This window comes from Drosophila innubila (assembly GCF_004354385.1).
Source record: "Drosophila innubila isolate TH190305 chromosome 2L unlocalized genomic scaffold, UK_Dinn_1.0 4_B_2L, whole genome shotgun sequence".
NCBI lineage: Eukaryota > Metazoa > Arthropoda > Insecta > Diptera > Drosophilidae > Drosophila > Drosophila innubila.
This window is the reverse complement of record NW_022995372.1, coordinates 22,671,965-22,689,594: the sequence shown is the minus strand read 5'-3', so window position 1 is coordinate 22,689,594 and position 17,630 is coordinate 22,671,965. Positions and strand designations below refer to the sequence as shown.

General features: G+C 33.3%; 2 protein-coding genes across 2 annotated transcripts; one reads left to right on the top strand and one right to left on the bottom strand.

The window, feature by feature from the left end:
• The first annotated feature begins 212 nt into the window (after positions 1-212).
• On the top strand, positions 213-5,746 carry LOC117780387 (T-cell acute lymphocytic leukemia protein 1 homolog). Its single transcript, XM_034616899.1, has 2 exons — positions 213-681; positions 3,864-5,746. The coding sequence occupies exons 1-2, from the start codon at positions 609-611 to the stop codon at positions 4,880-4,882; spliced, it is 1,092 nt and encodes a 363-aa protein (XP_034472790.1). The 5' UTR covers positions 213-608; the 3' UTR covers positions 4,883-5,746.
• A 9,341-nt stretch (positions 5,747-15,087) lies between these two features.
• LOC117779526 (galectin-8) lies at positions 15,088-17,542 on the bottom strand. The gene is made up of 2 exons (XM_034615754.1): positions 15,753-17,542; positions 15,088-15,249 (listed from the first exon to the last, which is right to left on the bottom strand). Exons 1-2 carry the CDS (start codon positions 16,897-16,899, stop codon positions 15,206-15,208), a joined length of 1,191 nt encoding a protein of 396 aa, XP_034471645.1. The 5' UTR covers positions 16,900-17,542; the 3' UTR covers positions 15,088-15,205.
• Positions 17,543-17,630: the final 88 nt, after the last annotated feature.

The window sequence follows — 17,630 nt, the reverse complement described above, 5'->3', positions numbered from 1 at the left end:
ATACGATTTTTGGTCGGTGTGTATGGTAAATTTATTTATAGAAAACAACGAGAACTATTAAAAAAACTGTAAATATTTATCGCTCATGCCTAGAACAGAACTGGAGAGAGCAAATTTGTATGTTCTCCTTAGTAATATAAACACGCGCTCATCTCTAATTGCAACACAACCAGTTTGACCGCGTGTTGTTTTTAGCATGAAAGCGAGCGTGTTTGTTGGTCCTCTCAAAACGCAAGATACTCTCGTTGTGAACAGACGTGCGGTGTTGCTGGCTGTCGGACGTATGCTTAAAATATGCGTTATAAAGTGTGTGAACAATTAAACGAAAAGTGAAAAATCTGTTTAGCTTGTAATAATATTATTCCAAGTTTCATGAATTGCGAAATTCATTTATGCGAAATAGCTTTAATTCTAAGTGGATTCGCCACCAACAAGAGCTACATTCAAAAATATTTGATATCTACTATAAGGTGGTATCCTATCAGTTTTGCAAGTGAAGTTACTGTACATATAAATTATTCATAAAAAAAAGAAAACTATCTAAACCGTTCTTTGGATTACGCGCTCTTCTTCAAACAAAAATCTAGCTTAATTAATTCGCTTTAATTATGGCAGTCGTCAAAAAAGATCAACTATACATGCAGTTGAATGCAGCGGAGCTTGAAGCCATTATCAAGAAAGGTAAACTATTAGAAGACAGTTAATAAACATTTACCAAGATTGTGTTTGTACAACTGTTATGCATTTAGAAAGAATAACATATTGAGGGAATGCCACCTGTTGGCTAAGTTGAACAAAATAAATGCTATAAGAATTCTACTTTTTTTGTATTCTGAAAACTTTAATTTAAATTTTTTAATTTAACTCTCTTGGTAAAACCAATGATATCACCAAATATATAATATTGATATTACATAGCCCTCCAGTCCCCGTTTCATTTTTCCCGTTGACTTATATTTGCAATGCTAAGCAGAAAGCAAAGCAATAAGTTATAAGCAACAATTTTTATAAAAGTAACTAGCAGGAAATTGCTGGGTGGTTTCGTTAACAAGGTTAATGACAGAACTGAGTAAATACAAATTGAAAAACAGCTGTTACCATATTGTTTTTACGGCATATGAAGCAGTAGCAGCCAATTACCCATCAAAATTTGCCATGTTTCTACTTATGACCAACTAGTAATAAATCTCCGGCATTAAAACTTTTTACAAGGGAAAAGAACGTCTGGCAATGTGTTAGGCAATATCCAGCTGTGTACAAACTCTAAATAATAAAGTATAAATCATACTTTACTAATAACAAAAGGGTTTCACAAACGCACGCGCCAATACTTCTTTTTTTTCACTGTCAACCATTTTGCTCTGGAAATTTGTATAACTTATAAAATGTTATTTTATAACTTATAAAATGTAAAGCGGGGTCGCAAAATGAATCGCAGAAATAATAAATTTTTTTTAAATCCCATTTGGTATCTTTAGTTGAAACTGCATTTCTAGACATTATATAATTTACCAAGTTAGTTTATCCATTTGATAAGTTAACAGAATATCAGAGATGTTTTGAGGATACTTAACTTCCTTTAAAGTTTAAACTAATGAGTATTAACTCAAATTGGTCCATTTTTAAAAAAGTATTGCTTGTACTGTTTATGTGATACATATATTTCCTAGCATGACTTAGATTGCGTTAATTAAATAAATTCAAGTCTATTTTCAAATACAGCTGTTTCGTGCGCTTTTAAATTGATTACATAGTGAAGATATTCTCTTTTTTGAATAGATTTATTTACCTCGCATTGCTATTTTCATATTTACCAGTCAGACACGCGTCACCGTCACCGTCAGCGACGGCGCCATGCCAAGAGGGCGCCATTTGGCAATCACATTTAGTTTTTGGGATTCAACTGTCTGTCGCTCTCTGAGTTCAACCCAATGGGGTAGACTGTCAGCTACTAAAGTCTTGACTGCTGTATCCAAGACTGCGCTGAAGATACATTTCAAATATTTTGCGTTATTAATCTGACTGGGCTGGTGAATTTTTTTGGTACTTATTATTGGAACCCAGGCTTAAATCGGCTCTGCCACGCTGTTATTAAACAATTGAGCATCGACATAATTAATTTTTTTATTTTTTTTTTGCAATTTAATCGCTTGGTCAACGAAAATAAATTTTCAGTCAATGCTAAACTGTCTTTTGTTTTCATTCATAAAAAATGCAGCGTCATATTACTATAGCTAATACAAGATCATTGTCTAATGCCCTTATACTTTTCGCGTAGACAGAAAGTGATAAGCAGAGGCTTCCCACACACAGATCCCTGACAGCTTTTCAACAATCCGTCCGTATGAAGCAGACTCTGTGTGATAACCTTTGCCTGACTTTCAGTGTGAATACTACGATTTTAGCTGACTCGTACATTTGAAGTGTGCCTCTTTTAAATAGGCTTCGGCTGGTTTTCATCTAAAGCAATTCATTCTAGGAATAAAAGGCTAATTATATCTGAACGACTGAGATTATGTCTGCAATATTCACAAGACGATATTTGTGTGTTGAAATTGCATCAAATCCATACTAGGCAATTTTTTTTAGCTTTACGCAAAGGTAGGTCTGAAGAACTAGCACCAAGTAACCAAATTCGAAAATAGTCGCTCTAGAATATCATAATTGTAATTATATTGTTGTTCAAAACTAGACGCGAGTGCAGTTTCTTTATAAAATAATTATCTTATTCATTTAAAATGGATTCACTGAAAGTTTTTTGCTTACTAATGCGGAGATAGTTTTTGTGACGCGAACAGTCATTTATCGAGTTCACATTTACTTAAACTAGACAACGGCTATGAATATACGTACTTAGTTAGCTACCATTATTTGTACAGCATGTTTTTGCAACGCGTATCAGTAGTTTGAATTTCGCTCTGCTGTTTACTGGTCTAAATTTAGCAAAGATAGCAAAATATGGTTATAAATAGTTGTGTCAACATGCAAAACACATCAAGTCACATGTGTCTATGCGTGTGGCTGCTTTTGTTAAGATAAACATCGTACAAGTGTTAAAACTGGAGAATTTACACAAAAATATGCAAGTAACGATATTGCTGATTTTAAGTCATATTAATGAAGCATATTTAAAGCGACCCAAACGTCATATCTATTTTCATTGACAACAAAAAATAATAATACTTTAAATTTGTTTAAAAAAAAATGGTAAATTGTCATAATAAAGTACTAATTATTTCCAGATCGTCAGTATTAAATTTGATCATTTCCATTGCGAAGATAATTGCAAATTATCATCTTAACATTCTGAAAATTAAATAATCCGAAAACATAGGTCTTTTTATTCACATTATCCTGTGAATGCGAATATTTCGTTGAACTTCATTTTAATTCACTTGCATAGCCAACTTTTATTCGAAAGTTTAACAAAACATGCATCATTTTTAAAATAAGTATTTTGTGGAGGTCAATGGTAGACAGACTAAAAGTCTGAAACTGGTTTCATTTTCGTATGCGATGAATAACTTGAATTTACATTTTTGGAGCTTTATTTATATTTACATTCCTGCCCGACCAACCAAAATATGGCACAGTTGTTTGAGGTTTCGAAAATAAACAGTGAATGAAACTGTCGCCAGGCAAGGATTCATGTATATATATCATATATATCAACAAAACATGAGAATTTTTGCAAATATACATGTTTATTAATATGTGCCAATAAATTTAGGGTTTTATCACAATCATTTCTTGATTATAAATCGCGTCTTTAATATTTATAATAATGGAGAAATTTAACAAAATTTTCCAAATAAATTATATATCTTCACTACTAAATTATATACTTATTTTAAATTTTGCAGATTCTCCAAGTTCAAACGACCGCGACGCTGGTTTTTGTTCCGCAAGCTCTGAAAGTGAAGGTGGTGACGATTTGGCCCTGGAAAATGTACACACCGGCAGTCCTGGAATGGGGCACACCAAAGACTATGGCGCTCTGGCGGTGGAAGAAAAGTCTATTGTGCTGGTTCGCAATAAACGTAAAAGCATGGAGCCATCAAAAGTTGTGGAGTCCACATCGCTGTCAGAAAAATATTCACCAAGATCAACAGCTAATTCGTATATGGTGGCAACTTCAGGTCCCCTTAAGAAACGAATACGGTATACTTCGTCAGCTGACTCGGCTGTGATGTTGACGCCACCGTCTATTCCATCCCCGCCACACAGCCATGTACCACCGTCTGCATTGGAGCATGCGTGGGATTCTAGTCATGCGTCATCTCGAGAAATAATACAAAATCCTGCTCACATTTTTGTACGTCATCCCGGTGTCACAACGTTACATCGTAGTTTCGGTTACACAACACAACCAGAGCAGCAAGAACCGCTGGCATTGGTTGCTAAGTCGTCGCAATCCAGGGAAACTGAATCCAACGCGGAACACTTGAATTCTGATCCTCAGAATGATAAGCCTACAAAAATACCTAAAATATCTATTGAAGCACCTTTGGAAGATGACAATGATGGGGACACAGGAAAGGATGCCTATAGTAGCTCCCAAGCCAGACCACAGCAACGCAACTATAAAAATATGACTCGAGAACGGAGGATCGAGGCCAATGCACGAGAAAGGACGCGAGTTCATACGATTTCTGCAGCTTATGAGACTCTACGTCGTGCTGTTCCAGCCTATGCCAGCTCCCAGAAACTATCAAAGCTCTCAGTGCTGCGTGTGGCCTGCTCTTACATATTAACGCTGAGTCGCATGACTGGCCAGGACTACAGCTCGGATCAATCGGAGCCGTCAATTGCCGATTGCATAGAGGCTATCACTTCAACAATTCAAACCGAAGGAAAGATTAAGCGCAAAAAAGACGAGTAAAAGCCACTAATAATTTATTTTAATAATTTCTTAATATTGAAAAGACTAAATGTGACTGACTTACTACTTGGTAACTGTTTATATAGTGTCCTTAAGTGTAGCCCTAATAGTTCCTCTGCAGGCCATTGTGTACTTGACACAGCCGATATGTAACATTTAAGTCAACTTGGAGTCCTTTGGTAGATTCTAATATTTTTTAGATTCATAAAGTGGGTGAAATAAAAATGCTTATCAGATGTAACTTATATTTACGTATGATGTATGTATGTATATAATGTAATATTATCGTAATATAATATTTTTTAGCATGCAATACATGCATTGTGATCTTATTTTAAATTCGATTTTAATGTAAGAGATATACTATATTAAGGTATAGTCGAAAATTTCTTTAAGAGTACAAACAATAAAATGAAAATACAATTTTACCATTTTTGAAAGACAATAATTATAACTATGAGAAATCAATAAAGCTTATGACAATAATGGCCCTTATATAAAATCGATTTTCATATGATTTGTTTTGAGACTTACACCATAAAATAAAAACTATTAAAAGTACTATAACTAACTATTAAAAGTCAATCAAAGTTAAATTATGTGCATTGAATGCTACATACATAAATTACATTAAACGGATATAGCTTGTCTCTTTGTTTGTCAGCATCTAAGAAATTGACATTTTAACTAAGAATTGTAAAAACAATCACATAAATTACAGAAATATAAATAAATATTTTGAGTAATTATTGATATGTAAATAGAACACTGTATAACTGATAATCTCATTTTATATATGTATATGTATGTAATAAGTGCCATAAAAGCAAAAGGCTTAAATACAAAACTGACTATCATACGAAATTTGTTGTGTTTCCATGTACCTGAAGTGACCCAATACTTTTTATTTTGGTGCAGGTGCACCTATAGCATTGGAATCAAGCGGTAAAGCCCAATCGTGTAGGTAAAAGTGTTGGGGTTATATATTTTTATATGTTAAAATAATCTTATCAGTCCACAACAAGCCGTTTGATGGAATAATGAACGAAGAGTGAGATTTGAAGCACAACAGGTGCGCACAGAACGACAGTAGGCCGGTTCAAGTGCACTAAGCTTTAACGAGCTCTCTTTTGGAACAGCAGAGCTAACCACTTATCAGTCACAAAATCATATACACACATATGTATATTGGCAGCTAATCTAACCAGCGAGCACAAGGAGTTATGATATTATATTCGCATAGTTAGTGCACGCGTACTTATGACGCATTCTTATGAAAAATATGCAGTTTGTCTATTCTATTCTATTGACCATGCATCTACTTGACCCAGTGTGCAATAGTGGGCTTACATTACATCAGCTTTAAGCTCATAATAAAACTGGTTAATTAGAGCAAGCTGTCGACTGTTGTAGTGATTTTATAAAGCAGGTGTTTGAACTAATATTTTTAGTATTTACATATATAATCTTTAATATTCATTTACTTATATTGAAATTTATGGGAAGTTTTTTCAAAGAAAAAAGTGTTGGGCTTTAAATTAATTGTGACAAGCAATACAACCTGGAGATACAAATAAACTAGTATAAAATACAAGCATAAGTTCTATGTATGTACATATATTTAAGTATATGAATATGTTAGCCCAGTACTGTTATCTTATGATTAAGTCGGATTGAATTTGACATAAAGCATCCCATTGCTAGACATTGACGCGCATAAAAATCAAGTTGCAAATAATGGTTTGAATGATTCAGCAAAATTGCTATTTAGCTCGCATAGCTCATTATTTACGAGAATATTGAATACCTAACCTCGACAAAAATATAGTCAAATTCTCAGTCATTCCCATACGAGATTACGAATGTAAGCTTCGATTTTTCAACTAGGGGTTTTTTCTCACTTTTATTCAATTTGAGCAAGTATACGTTTGGAATTTAACATGAATATAAGCTGATGTAATTGCGACACTTGATTGCAGCTTTATTACGTGGAACTGAAAATACATTTAGAATAATTCTCTGCTTGTTATTATCAATTTCCTCAATGAAGGCGAAGGTTGAACTAGGTAAATGGACTGTATATTTTAATTTTAAATTAATCATCATAACTTGTAATTATCATTATACTATAATTTTAAAGAACACAAATTAAATTACTTTATTTTTAAACAAACTATTATTTTGCAATGTAAGCAAAAAAAGAAAAGTTCACTGAACTAACTCGTCGACATTCAATTAATTGAATTTAAACTCTAGTTGCAATTTATTAATGTTATGAGAAATTGTAACTGAATTTTTTTCTGCTATTGTTATCGATAAGCAAATCTATTGCTTTCTTTTCAATATTATCAGGCTGCAAATTATATTTCCAATAACAGCCTGGACTCTGCTCGGTGAGCATGCATGAAAATGATTTTAAAAGTAAAATAATTGATGCAATCATTAAAAGACATCAAAAATTAATGAAATAAATCTTGAGAGCGCATTAAAAATGCTTCACAACTAATTTATATTCCGTCAACGCAACAAATGGCAAGAACGCATGGTCAAAGAACGCACAAAATAAAGTATAGTAAGTATGAAGCAAAAAAACTTTCATCGCGCCGAAGTTTTAGTACTCTTGAATGTATTGTTATTTTCTGTTCTTATTCTCTATCTGATTCTTTACCTGTCCTACTCATATTTACCTACATTACTGATTTGAAAATGTAGTTATAGGCAGCAAACACATAATAAAACTTACTAAACAGAAAAAATATATATTATATATGTACGAGTAGTATGAAGATTTTTGATTGGGTGTTTGATTTATTTTGCCGACTTTACTCATCTTTTTATCCATATTACATATAAAAACTTCATGTAGTTCGCGTTACATATTTCGTGACAAAGTTATATTACTTGCTGCAAGAGTATAAAAGCATCGAACCAATGAATGCCGCCAAATGCCGTTGCTAACTGATATTAATAAGATTTATTTTCACAATAAAATATCCGTGGTGCTTACAGAGACACAACCCTTTTCTGCCAGTCAAAGAAGTCCATACATACATACTTAATATGAAGTCTTAAAGCACGACATCGTACCCACAAAAAATGCTTACGGGGTTTTTACTGTCAACGGAACAAATTAGCATTTGTATAAACAATTTTAAAAACTGCTTCAAGTTACTGGATCACATGTGAAGATAGCAATGAAATGTTGATTTTCACACAAATATTAGGCATACTACTAAAAATAGAATCACAAGCTTATAAACTTTTTTAAAGCTACTGAAGACAACTAAATGTATGACAGGTGTCGACATTAATTTCTAGGCTTGTGTATTCTATCTCCATCTCAAAAGCGGGGGTGTCATATTCATTATAATACATGTTGACAGGCAACAAGCGTGATTTACCTATTATATCTGAAATTAATACAACATTTGGTGAATCGACAGCTTCAGATGATTTGTTAATTAACCAAAAATGATTTTCTTATTAATACAATATGGCTAAAAATAATTCTGAGCTCCATTTGATATAATAAAAATAATCGATTGCCAAATATATATTTTATTATAAGCTTTTGTAGCTATTCTTTGATAAAATCCGACCAAGATATTTGACTAAAAACTCATTGAAGCAATATTTTAAAAGCAAGCATATTCTTTTTTTTCAATAAATCTAAACACTTGGGTATTTAAGTGTATGTTATTAAAATAGTAAATATATATATATTTTTATATATTATGTCACTGTATCTGTCAGGACTGTATACTACTACATAAATACATACTAAACACATAACACATACATACAAATATGGGAAGCTCAACAGCTGGCATCGTTTAGTTAAGAACATCGCAAAAGCAAATTATTTGCATACTGACGCCTAAATTGCACGCCAAGTCAAAGTAGCCTGGGTAGGGGCTAGACAGTGGTGGGGAAAGTGTGGTCTGTGTGCATCGGAACGCACGAAACATTGGCGACCAGCTATAGCAGCATACAATTGACATTCCTAAAATAAAACAAATAGGAATAATACAATACAGGCTACGGGATGCCCTAACCTTTATCAATTCCATCATATATATATTTGATAAAAATTAAAAACATCTTGCCAGTGTTTCAGTGACTCCCAGCTTGCTTGAGTAACAGATTTTATTGTGCATTGTATTAAATAAAACGTTGGCGAAAAATATTTTAATTTTCTTTTGAATTATATGTATGTAACTAAAAAAAAAGTTCTTGGTGTAATATCGCATATGTAGGTGAATCGATATTTTGTAATCATTTTCCACCAAATATAACTACAGAACAATCTCAGTTTTTATTTTGTGCATAAGCAAAAGAAATTTAAATACAATTACATATGCTCTTCTGTTTCTAGGGAAGAGGACACAAGGAATGCAAGGTATCTTATAGTCGAGCACTGTTCATTATTATGTTCTCACATTTTAAGTACGCGCGTTGGTCGCCACATGCATACATATAAACAAGTTATATCCATAAGTCAAAATGATGGTGAAGCCTAGGCATTGGCGCCACTCAAGCAGCTCTTGGCAACTCCACAGCAACAACGTCAAGTTGGCGGCCCATCAATTTTGCTTAACTGCCAACGACTGACCAGTGCAATGCCGGGACTGCTAATTGTGCAAGAGCAACACCTGGTCACAACACCCAGTCGGTCTGTCGGGGCAGTATACAGGTACCCGAGCAGAGCAGAACGTAGATTAAGAGTCCACCCACACAGTGTAAACTTTTGCCCTTATACTATCCAACGCCCATTGGCGAGGCGAGCCACGAGATGCTTATCAGCACACCATAATTTACACGTTTGCGCAGATGCCAACTGTGGCCAGTTCACTACTGCCAGAACCAGTCGGCCCAGACGTAATCCTAGTCATAGAGAAGTAAGAGAAGACATGCACCCAAAGGCGTAGCCAACTTTGTTAAAGGGAACGCCAAAGCTTCAAAAAATCATATTAACTTGCATGGATTTTTTGATAAAAAAAATCATTGTTAAGGCTTGTTCAACAAATCTTTTTAAATCCACCCGATTTTTGTCTTTCCTCAAATACATATGTCTGAAAAATTAAATCTCTGAAAGAAGTAGATGTAAATGCAAAGTAAAAATCGTAAGCACATAAAAAAGAATCAAGTTGTCATTAAATCTACCAAAACTACGTCGAGTTACAAATATTGAGTTTCCCTTAAACATTTTTAAAATTAATGATAAAGTTGACATTCCGCAAGAAAATCGTCAAAGATTTGACAAGGTTATGATAGTTTGAATTTTTGAAAATGTCTAATTGGAAAGGCAAGGAAATATGAACAGTGATGGAAAAAATATAACTTTGAAAATTTGATGTTGAATCAATCTAGAATTGAGTTGTCGATTTTTAATGAAAAGCTTTTTAAATAACTCGATTGATCATAAAGCAATTAATCGAGTAGAAGTACTTAAAAATCTCTTCCGCGTAAATGAAGTTAAGTTTTAATTACAACTCTAATTTTAAGTTATTATTGGTGGCCAAGGGCAATGGCCCCAAACTTCCCACTTTGACTACTCCCTTGCACGCACCGTGTATTGGCGCCAGGCGTTAGAGTATTCAAGCAAAATGTCTCAGCTCTGACCCATGTCTATGTTTTTCCACTGAAAGTGGCACTTTGCAAATGAATTACTGAGGTTTCAGTTATCCTTTTCCATTTCTTGTCGTTTGAAGTTTAGCGTCTACAAGTCGTGACAGCTCTTGTTAGATGAGTTTCTATCAGGTGCTCAAAAATAACACACAATAATTGTAGTTGCTCCTGGAAGCAAGCAACCAAAGTTTTCAAATGTCAAATAAAGTTTTAAAAGTGTTGAAATAGTGTAAAACTTATTTAATTAAATTTTATTATTTCTTGAATTCAATAAAAATTCATAAGATATATTTAAAATTAATTTTTTTATTATAATATGTTCGAAAAAATTGAGGAACACAGACATTTCAAACCTCTAGATATTTTTGGAGCACACCTGTATGTGTTTTCAATTTATTTAATGTAATTTTGAGGTTGATGATGATCGACTTCTGGTAATTAGGAACAGTTGGCTTAAAAAAATGTATTGAGTATTTTCTGACGAGCTTCTGCTTATTCGAATTGTTTTTGTTAATATACAAATTTTTGTATGGCATGTGAGTAAGTATACGAGAGGAATCTGTGCGTTTACTTTAACCCACTTTACAGAGATATTTGCAAGATGCGTAACGCATGTGCAACTTCAATATATTAAGCGGTGCGAGCTATACAAGTGTTAAAAACAAGCATTAATTGTGCAAAACCGAAGCAGACAAAATTAAACCAAAGAAAACAATTGAAACAATGTTGTCGCATTGAAATTGCTTGAATTTTTTGTTGCATCGTGTACCGAAATTTAAAGGTAGCATAAACATAAAGGAGCACGTGGTAAAACAAAGCAAAGAAATAAACACCAACTAGTAGCTGGTCAACCGAAACGCCGAAAAAGGATGTGAACGATCTGCCCAACTACCATATAAAAATATGCAATCAGTGCTGGTGAAAGATTGATCTCGAGCGATATTCCAAGAAACTGGGAGCTCGAACAGCATTCGCTCTGGTCCCAAGCACTAACGCAATGTACTTTGAAACGTTGCAGGATCTGAACTTCAACAGTTAAGGAACGAGTTTCAGGCAGTATTGTGAATTTATCGCTTACACGAAAAGACAACTTCGGCGGTAGAATCACTACGTCCATACGATAGGCAACAGAAACAACAAAATTTAAGTTTTGAAGCTAAAACAAGAAATAACAACTCCCTTGCTGTTGAGTGGTGATGATTGAATACCCTTTCGAGTATGCATTGAACTCTTCCTACTATATATAAAGTTGACATCTCAATTTAGATAAATATAAGATATCGATATAAAATCGTTTCAAGCAACTTCACTGTTTTTAATGAATAAAATATAGAGTTAAAATATTAAAATATTGCTTAATGATTCAGCTCCCAAAATTGAAATGCTCAGATGTGGCAGTAAATTATTAAAAATTTACAGTCGAAGCCATTTAGTTAAAATTAGTCCGAAATATGTAAGCTTCAATTTGAAATTTCTGAAAATTGTTTAAAAATGTTATCGAATACGACGGAAGCACTGTGGCTCATTTGGCAAAATTTGTAGACAAATATCTTAAAACAGAACCAAAACGCTTTATACGGTCAAGTATTCAGCTGTATAATTTTAGTTTGGTATACAACTTATTTATTTATGTTAAAAGACTTATTTTAAAAATAAAATACGCAAACAATTATTTAAAAAAAAACCGTATTAGTTTAGGAACGTATTTTTCAAACTTTGCGTTGTCTGTTAATTTTACGCCCTTTCTTATGCCACATAAATTTTATCAAAAAATTTATTAAAGTGTTGAGAATATATTTACTTTACTTTTAAGACCGATATCTCAAGTAGCTTATAAGTTTAAAATTTTTGCACTAACTTCTCGCAAATAAGCCATAGTGAGATGGTCAACGCTGTCAACGAATTCGAAAAGTGCGTAATTGATTCTGACAGAGGCTTACTGAAACAAACAGTAAGAGTTGACTCCACGGGATTAGCAAAGGACTGCAAGACACATATCACAAAAAGTGATTGATTTCTATACGTATCAGGTAAGGCAATTGTTGTGGCTTCTCTCAAATATCTGCGCTCCTATGCTGGATAAATTTTCGTTGACTTTTTTTTTATTTTTTTGACAGCGTGTAATTCGGTCGGCAGGCTGCTATTATTTAGGACTGGGTTATTGCGAGTGTTGTGCTGTATGAGAAACAAGTTGCATTCCGTTGACCATTTCAAACAGTTGACAGAAGCAGTTGCTGTAGCAGTGACAGAGAGCAAAACCTCAATTGAGGTTTAATTTAGAATGTTGCTGTTCCTGCCGCACTGCAGAGGTATTGATTGGGCTGTGTACTGTGAGACTGCACTACACAGTTGGAATATTGATAAGCTACTTGACGCCGCAATAATGGTAACATCGACGGCTTATTTTTTCAACTGGCTGGCTAATCGGGGGCCACTGACCAAACGGTCGAGTGCAACATGTTGTCCACAAATGCTGCAGATGGCTATATATAAAAACATTATAAGTCTCAGAATCTAATTCGAAATAATGATTTATGACAGAAGTTGCAGTCACACAAACTGCTAATATATTTGCATTCTTTTAAAATCAGTTTCTTGCACAATTTCATAGACAAACTTATACCACATTTTCCAAGTTCATGTTAATTTAAAACATGAGTGGCCTCTCAGTATAATAAAAATAATATTTAAATTATTAAGCACATTATTATAAACAGTTTACTAATTTTCCTAAAGACACTAAAATAATATAAAGTCAACCTTCAACTCATGCAACTAATAACATCATCAATGATGGCAAATTGCAGAGATGATCGAGAAATGTATAAAATGCGTAAATGGATCATCAAAAGAGAAGATGACTTCATTGAATCTGTCCAGTAGCAGCACGAGTAAACGGCATAAAAAATATGAAATTAATAATTAATAACATCTCGCAACGCCAACAAATGTATCAAGCAATATGGGGGAAGCGATACCTGGTATTAATTACCACACGAATGGAGTGGCAATCAAATGACAGTTTCTTCGAGATTTTATAAAGCAGTAGCTCCGTATTGGATGCTTTTGCTGATATATTTATTTATTTCTTATAACCCAGTATTTAAAGGCAACAGAGGCTATTTGGTTTGTGGCAATGCTTATCCGGCCGTTTGAACATCTGGACTTTAGAGATCTAAGAGTTAGAGCAAACAGATTTCTATGTAGTATACTCAGATCCAGTTTTCTATAGAAGATAACTTTTAACACCAACTTAAGTGGTTAATTATGTAGCCGAGACGTTAATTGGGTAATAAATAGTTAATATACTTAATGTAGATCCAATGACGACGCGTCAGTTCAATCATAATTACTTTTTGGCTATTATATTATTTAATCTTTAAGTATTTCAAAAATATTTATTATATTTTAGTTTATTTATTGTCTTCAAAAATTGCAAACGTTACAAACACAAAATTTATAAAAATTTTATCAAAAATTAATTTTAGCAAGTATCAGTTGGTAATTACATGTTTCTCTGTTTTCATTTTATTTTATTTAATTTTACTTTTAATATTTTTGTATACCTTTTTGTTTTTTATCTTTATGAGTGATTAAGTCCAACGACTCAAGTTAAAGATACTGGACATCTAGCAGTCGATCACTTTGACGGTATTGTTGACTTGTTTTATTTATTTTTTGTCAGCGTTTTAAATGCCATAGCGGTGGTGATGTGTACAAAATTTTTAAAACAGGCAACGAATGAGTTTATTTCGGTCCTACCATGAGCGCATAATTAATTTTGAGTTTGATTAATTACATAAAATGGGTTCAGTCAGCAAACCAGCTTGCCGAACTCAATCGAAGGCAAGTCCATCGCAGACAAGTTTTTAGTAAGGACTCAATTGATTTTGAAAATTAATGTATACGATAGTTATGAGGCATATACATAGTATAGAGTGCTAAGTCTCCCATACTGTTTACTGTTTATTTTGATAATAGGTTTTGTCTTTAGATGTACTTAGCAGTTAAGAAAGTGTCCAGATCACCCTACTTGGTAATTTATCGAATACTAAAAGTCACAGAAAGGCAAAATCACTGTCTGAAGAACTCAGTAAACGCCAATGATCTACTTCATTAATAAAAGCGGCAATGCATGCGTATCACGTCCGAACTTGAACCATAAATAATATAAATTTTTGTCGTGGCTGTGGCAAAAGAGACTTCCTTTGGCAACCTTGGGAAATATTTTACGTCTACGTCGACGTTTTCGGCTATGCCCATTTTGATCCTGTTTTTTTTTTTGTTGCACATGCCAAAACAATGTCAACTGTCTTGCTCAACACATGCAGACATAAACGTCAGTTAAGCGCAGCAGGCCGCAGACAGCATCACAAACAACTGGCAGGAGGCGACTTTAATCGATTATCATTTTTAATAATCAATTGTAGAGGACCCTTTCAGTCCCTTTCAGTCTCTTTCAGTCCACCTGCGTTCTTATTATGGACTGCGGTTGACTTGACAGCGCGTTGACGTTTATGAGTTGAAGACCTGTTTGAATTGCTCTGCACTATTTGCTATTTTAATTGCAGAAAAAATATGTACTCGTGGTATATACTTTGCGATCAATATCGTTATTTGGTAAATATTGTTAGTGACCACATTACATTTCAAAGTCAATACAACTGTTTTACTTTGGGCAAGTCCTTATTTATTTTATTTAATCGCACTTCGACTAATGCCAATTAAAGATAATATACCTGCAAAAAAAAAAAACTCAATTAGATCTTAATAAAATAAGCATAAGCTTCTCATTAGGGACTGCAAATAAGTAATTTAATTTTCTTTGATTTATTGATTTCTATCATTTAAGTAATTTTGTTATTAAAGTTATCATTTTTGAAAGAAATAATATTTGTTGGGATAATCAAAATAAGAGTTATTCCTAAAAAAATTAATAAAAACTCAAAATATAAACGAATTTAAAAAAAAATATAATAAAACTTATGAAATAATAATTATTTTTTAAGCGCAAACTAAAACTGATAAAAAATAATCATGATTTAATAAATTTAATTTTTTTTCAAACAAAATTATATATTATGAATTTCCTTGATAATTTTAACTCAAAATTAGTCATAAAATAGGAAGTAAATTAATAAAGATTAAAAAAAATTATTATTGTCTGACTGGTAAATTACAATTCAAAATTAATCATTATATTGATAATAAATCCAAAAAAATTTAAAATAGTTAAACTTACCAGATTTACCACGTGAAACTCTCGCAGTCTCAACGACAACATTCCAGATCTTTACATCCCCTCGTATGTTCACAATATCGATGTCAGCGGGATTCATCTGATGTTTGTAAGTCAGCAACAATTTGTTATTTACAGATACTTCATAGAAATTCTTTCTACAGGCAATGATAATTACAAATGCTTTTCCTGGCTTCAAATATGTATGCGTACGAGATACTTCACGATTCACCCACGCACCATTTATAAAAGCGCTCCTGGCAATAATGGCTTGTCCCACCTTGGCGCGACTATTTCGTATAAAACTAGGCCTAAATAATAACGATACAGTCGGCTGAGGCCAGATGTTAAATCCACGCTGTAAAGCCACGCTGAACCTGTGTGGCATAATGCGGACTCGACCTTCAATGCGCAAAGCTCGACCATCAGTCAGTTTTACATCATCTGCGATACGACCGTAGAATGGTAACGACAAATGGGCTTCAGTTCGAGAGAGACTTTTATGCCTTAGAAATTTTGATGGAACATCAATACGTAACCAATCCAAAGGCATAGTAGGATAATCTTTAGATTCACGATTATTAAAGGACAGAAAGTGAGTTATTGTACGGATAACACGAATTGGATACTCCGTCACGTAGAAGGTATGTATTAGAATATCGGAGACATCGCCACATACATCTACAGAATCCAACCATCTATATGGCATATGATAACCATATGTTGCAAAGTGATAACCATTTACCGAAATATAAAATGATTCGCTTGTAAGCAGCACCTGCATCCAGAAAGATTTTCCACGTTTCAATTGAAATGGCAAGTTCGATGAACTTTCTTCGGGGCCCCACTTTCCCATTAGACGAAAGTTGCGCACTATATACTTTTGCGGAAGACGTGGTCCAATCTGCAGAAGAATATCACAACTATCGTCGTTATTTTCGTCCTTCTGCCTGCTGCGAAAATCTATAGCAAAGTGTTCACAGTCGCTTAGAATTACACCGTGAAATATGAAACTGAGCCCAGTCCTTGGCGGCTCATGCAGCTTAAAGTATGTGTGCTGACCAGCGGAGCTTCTTTCCTGATAGTACATGGACATAGCATCCAAATCGCGCCGCAAGGCAATGGTCCGAGTACCTTTGTAGATATTCATTGCCTTGCAGCCGTCTACGACTGTAATGCATGCTCAATCAACAGCCTTTTCAGTAACTTTAGTATATGTGGTGTGATAGGATTTAATAACGTAATAATTTTAAACTAAATGTCAACAAAATAACAAAAAAAATTACACACAGGCATGTTTTGGTACACATTTAAACTGTAATTCGATTAAAATATATCTCCACTATTTTTCAAATCAATTAAAATATAGAATTAAGTATTTATTTAGTAGAGCCTCACAAATTTTATTTGTGATTTTTACAACCGCTAAACTTTATATCTGTACACTATATTCAATTGGTATTTTTACCTCTACTCAAAATTAAGTTGAAATTTGTCTTCCCTGAGCTTTTAGTCGAGAATTTATTGTTAATAACGAAAGATTGCTAGTGCTATAATATACGAACAACATGAACAAAATCATCTGAAATTCAACTGATTTGAAAAATAATGGAGACAAAATTTAAAGTTGTTTAATAATTGTTAAATTACTGAACTTAATAATTGGGTAAAGCAGAAAATGGAACAAGGGACTATATAGCTATTTAGTTAGGAGGAGCAGATTAAAAACTTTGATCACTGTTTTCATTTTTTCAAGTAACAAAATGTCATTTTTAATTATCAAACATCTTGATTTATATAACAAAAAAAAAAGAAGATGTATTCATAAGCATGAAGAAAAAAACACATTTGATAAATGAAATGCTTAAATCATTCGTAATT

Coding starts and splice junctions, on each gene's coding strand:
- LOC117779526 (XM_034615754.1), bottom strand. CDS start 16,899: ATGAATATCTACAAAGGTACTCGGACCATTGCCTTGCGGCGCGATTTG. Junction 15,250..15,752: donor AGTTTCACGTGGTAAATCTG/GTAAGTTTAACT, acceptor TTTTTTTTGCAG/GTATATTATCTTTAATTGGC.
- LOC117780387 (XM_034616899.1), top strand. CDS start 609: ATGGCAGTCGTCAAAAAAGATCAACTATACATGCAGTTGAATGCAGCG. Junction 682..3,863: donor TGAAGCCATTATCAAGAAAG/GTAAACTATTAG, acceptor TAAATTTTGCAG/ATTCTCCAAGTTCAAACGAC.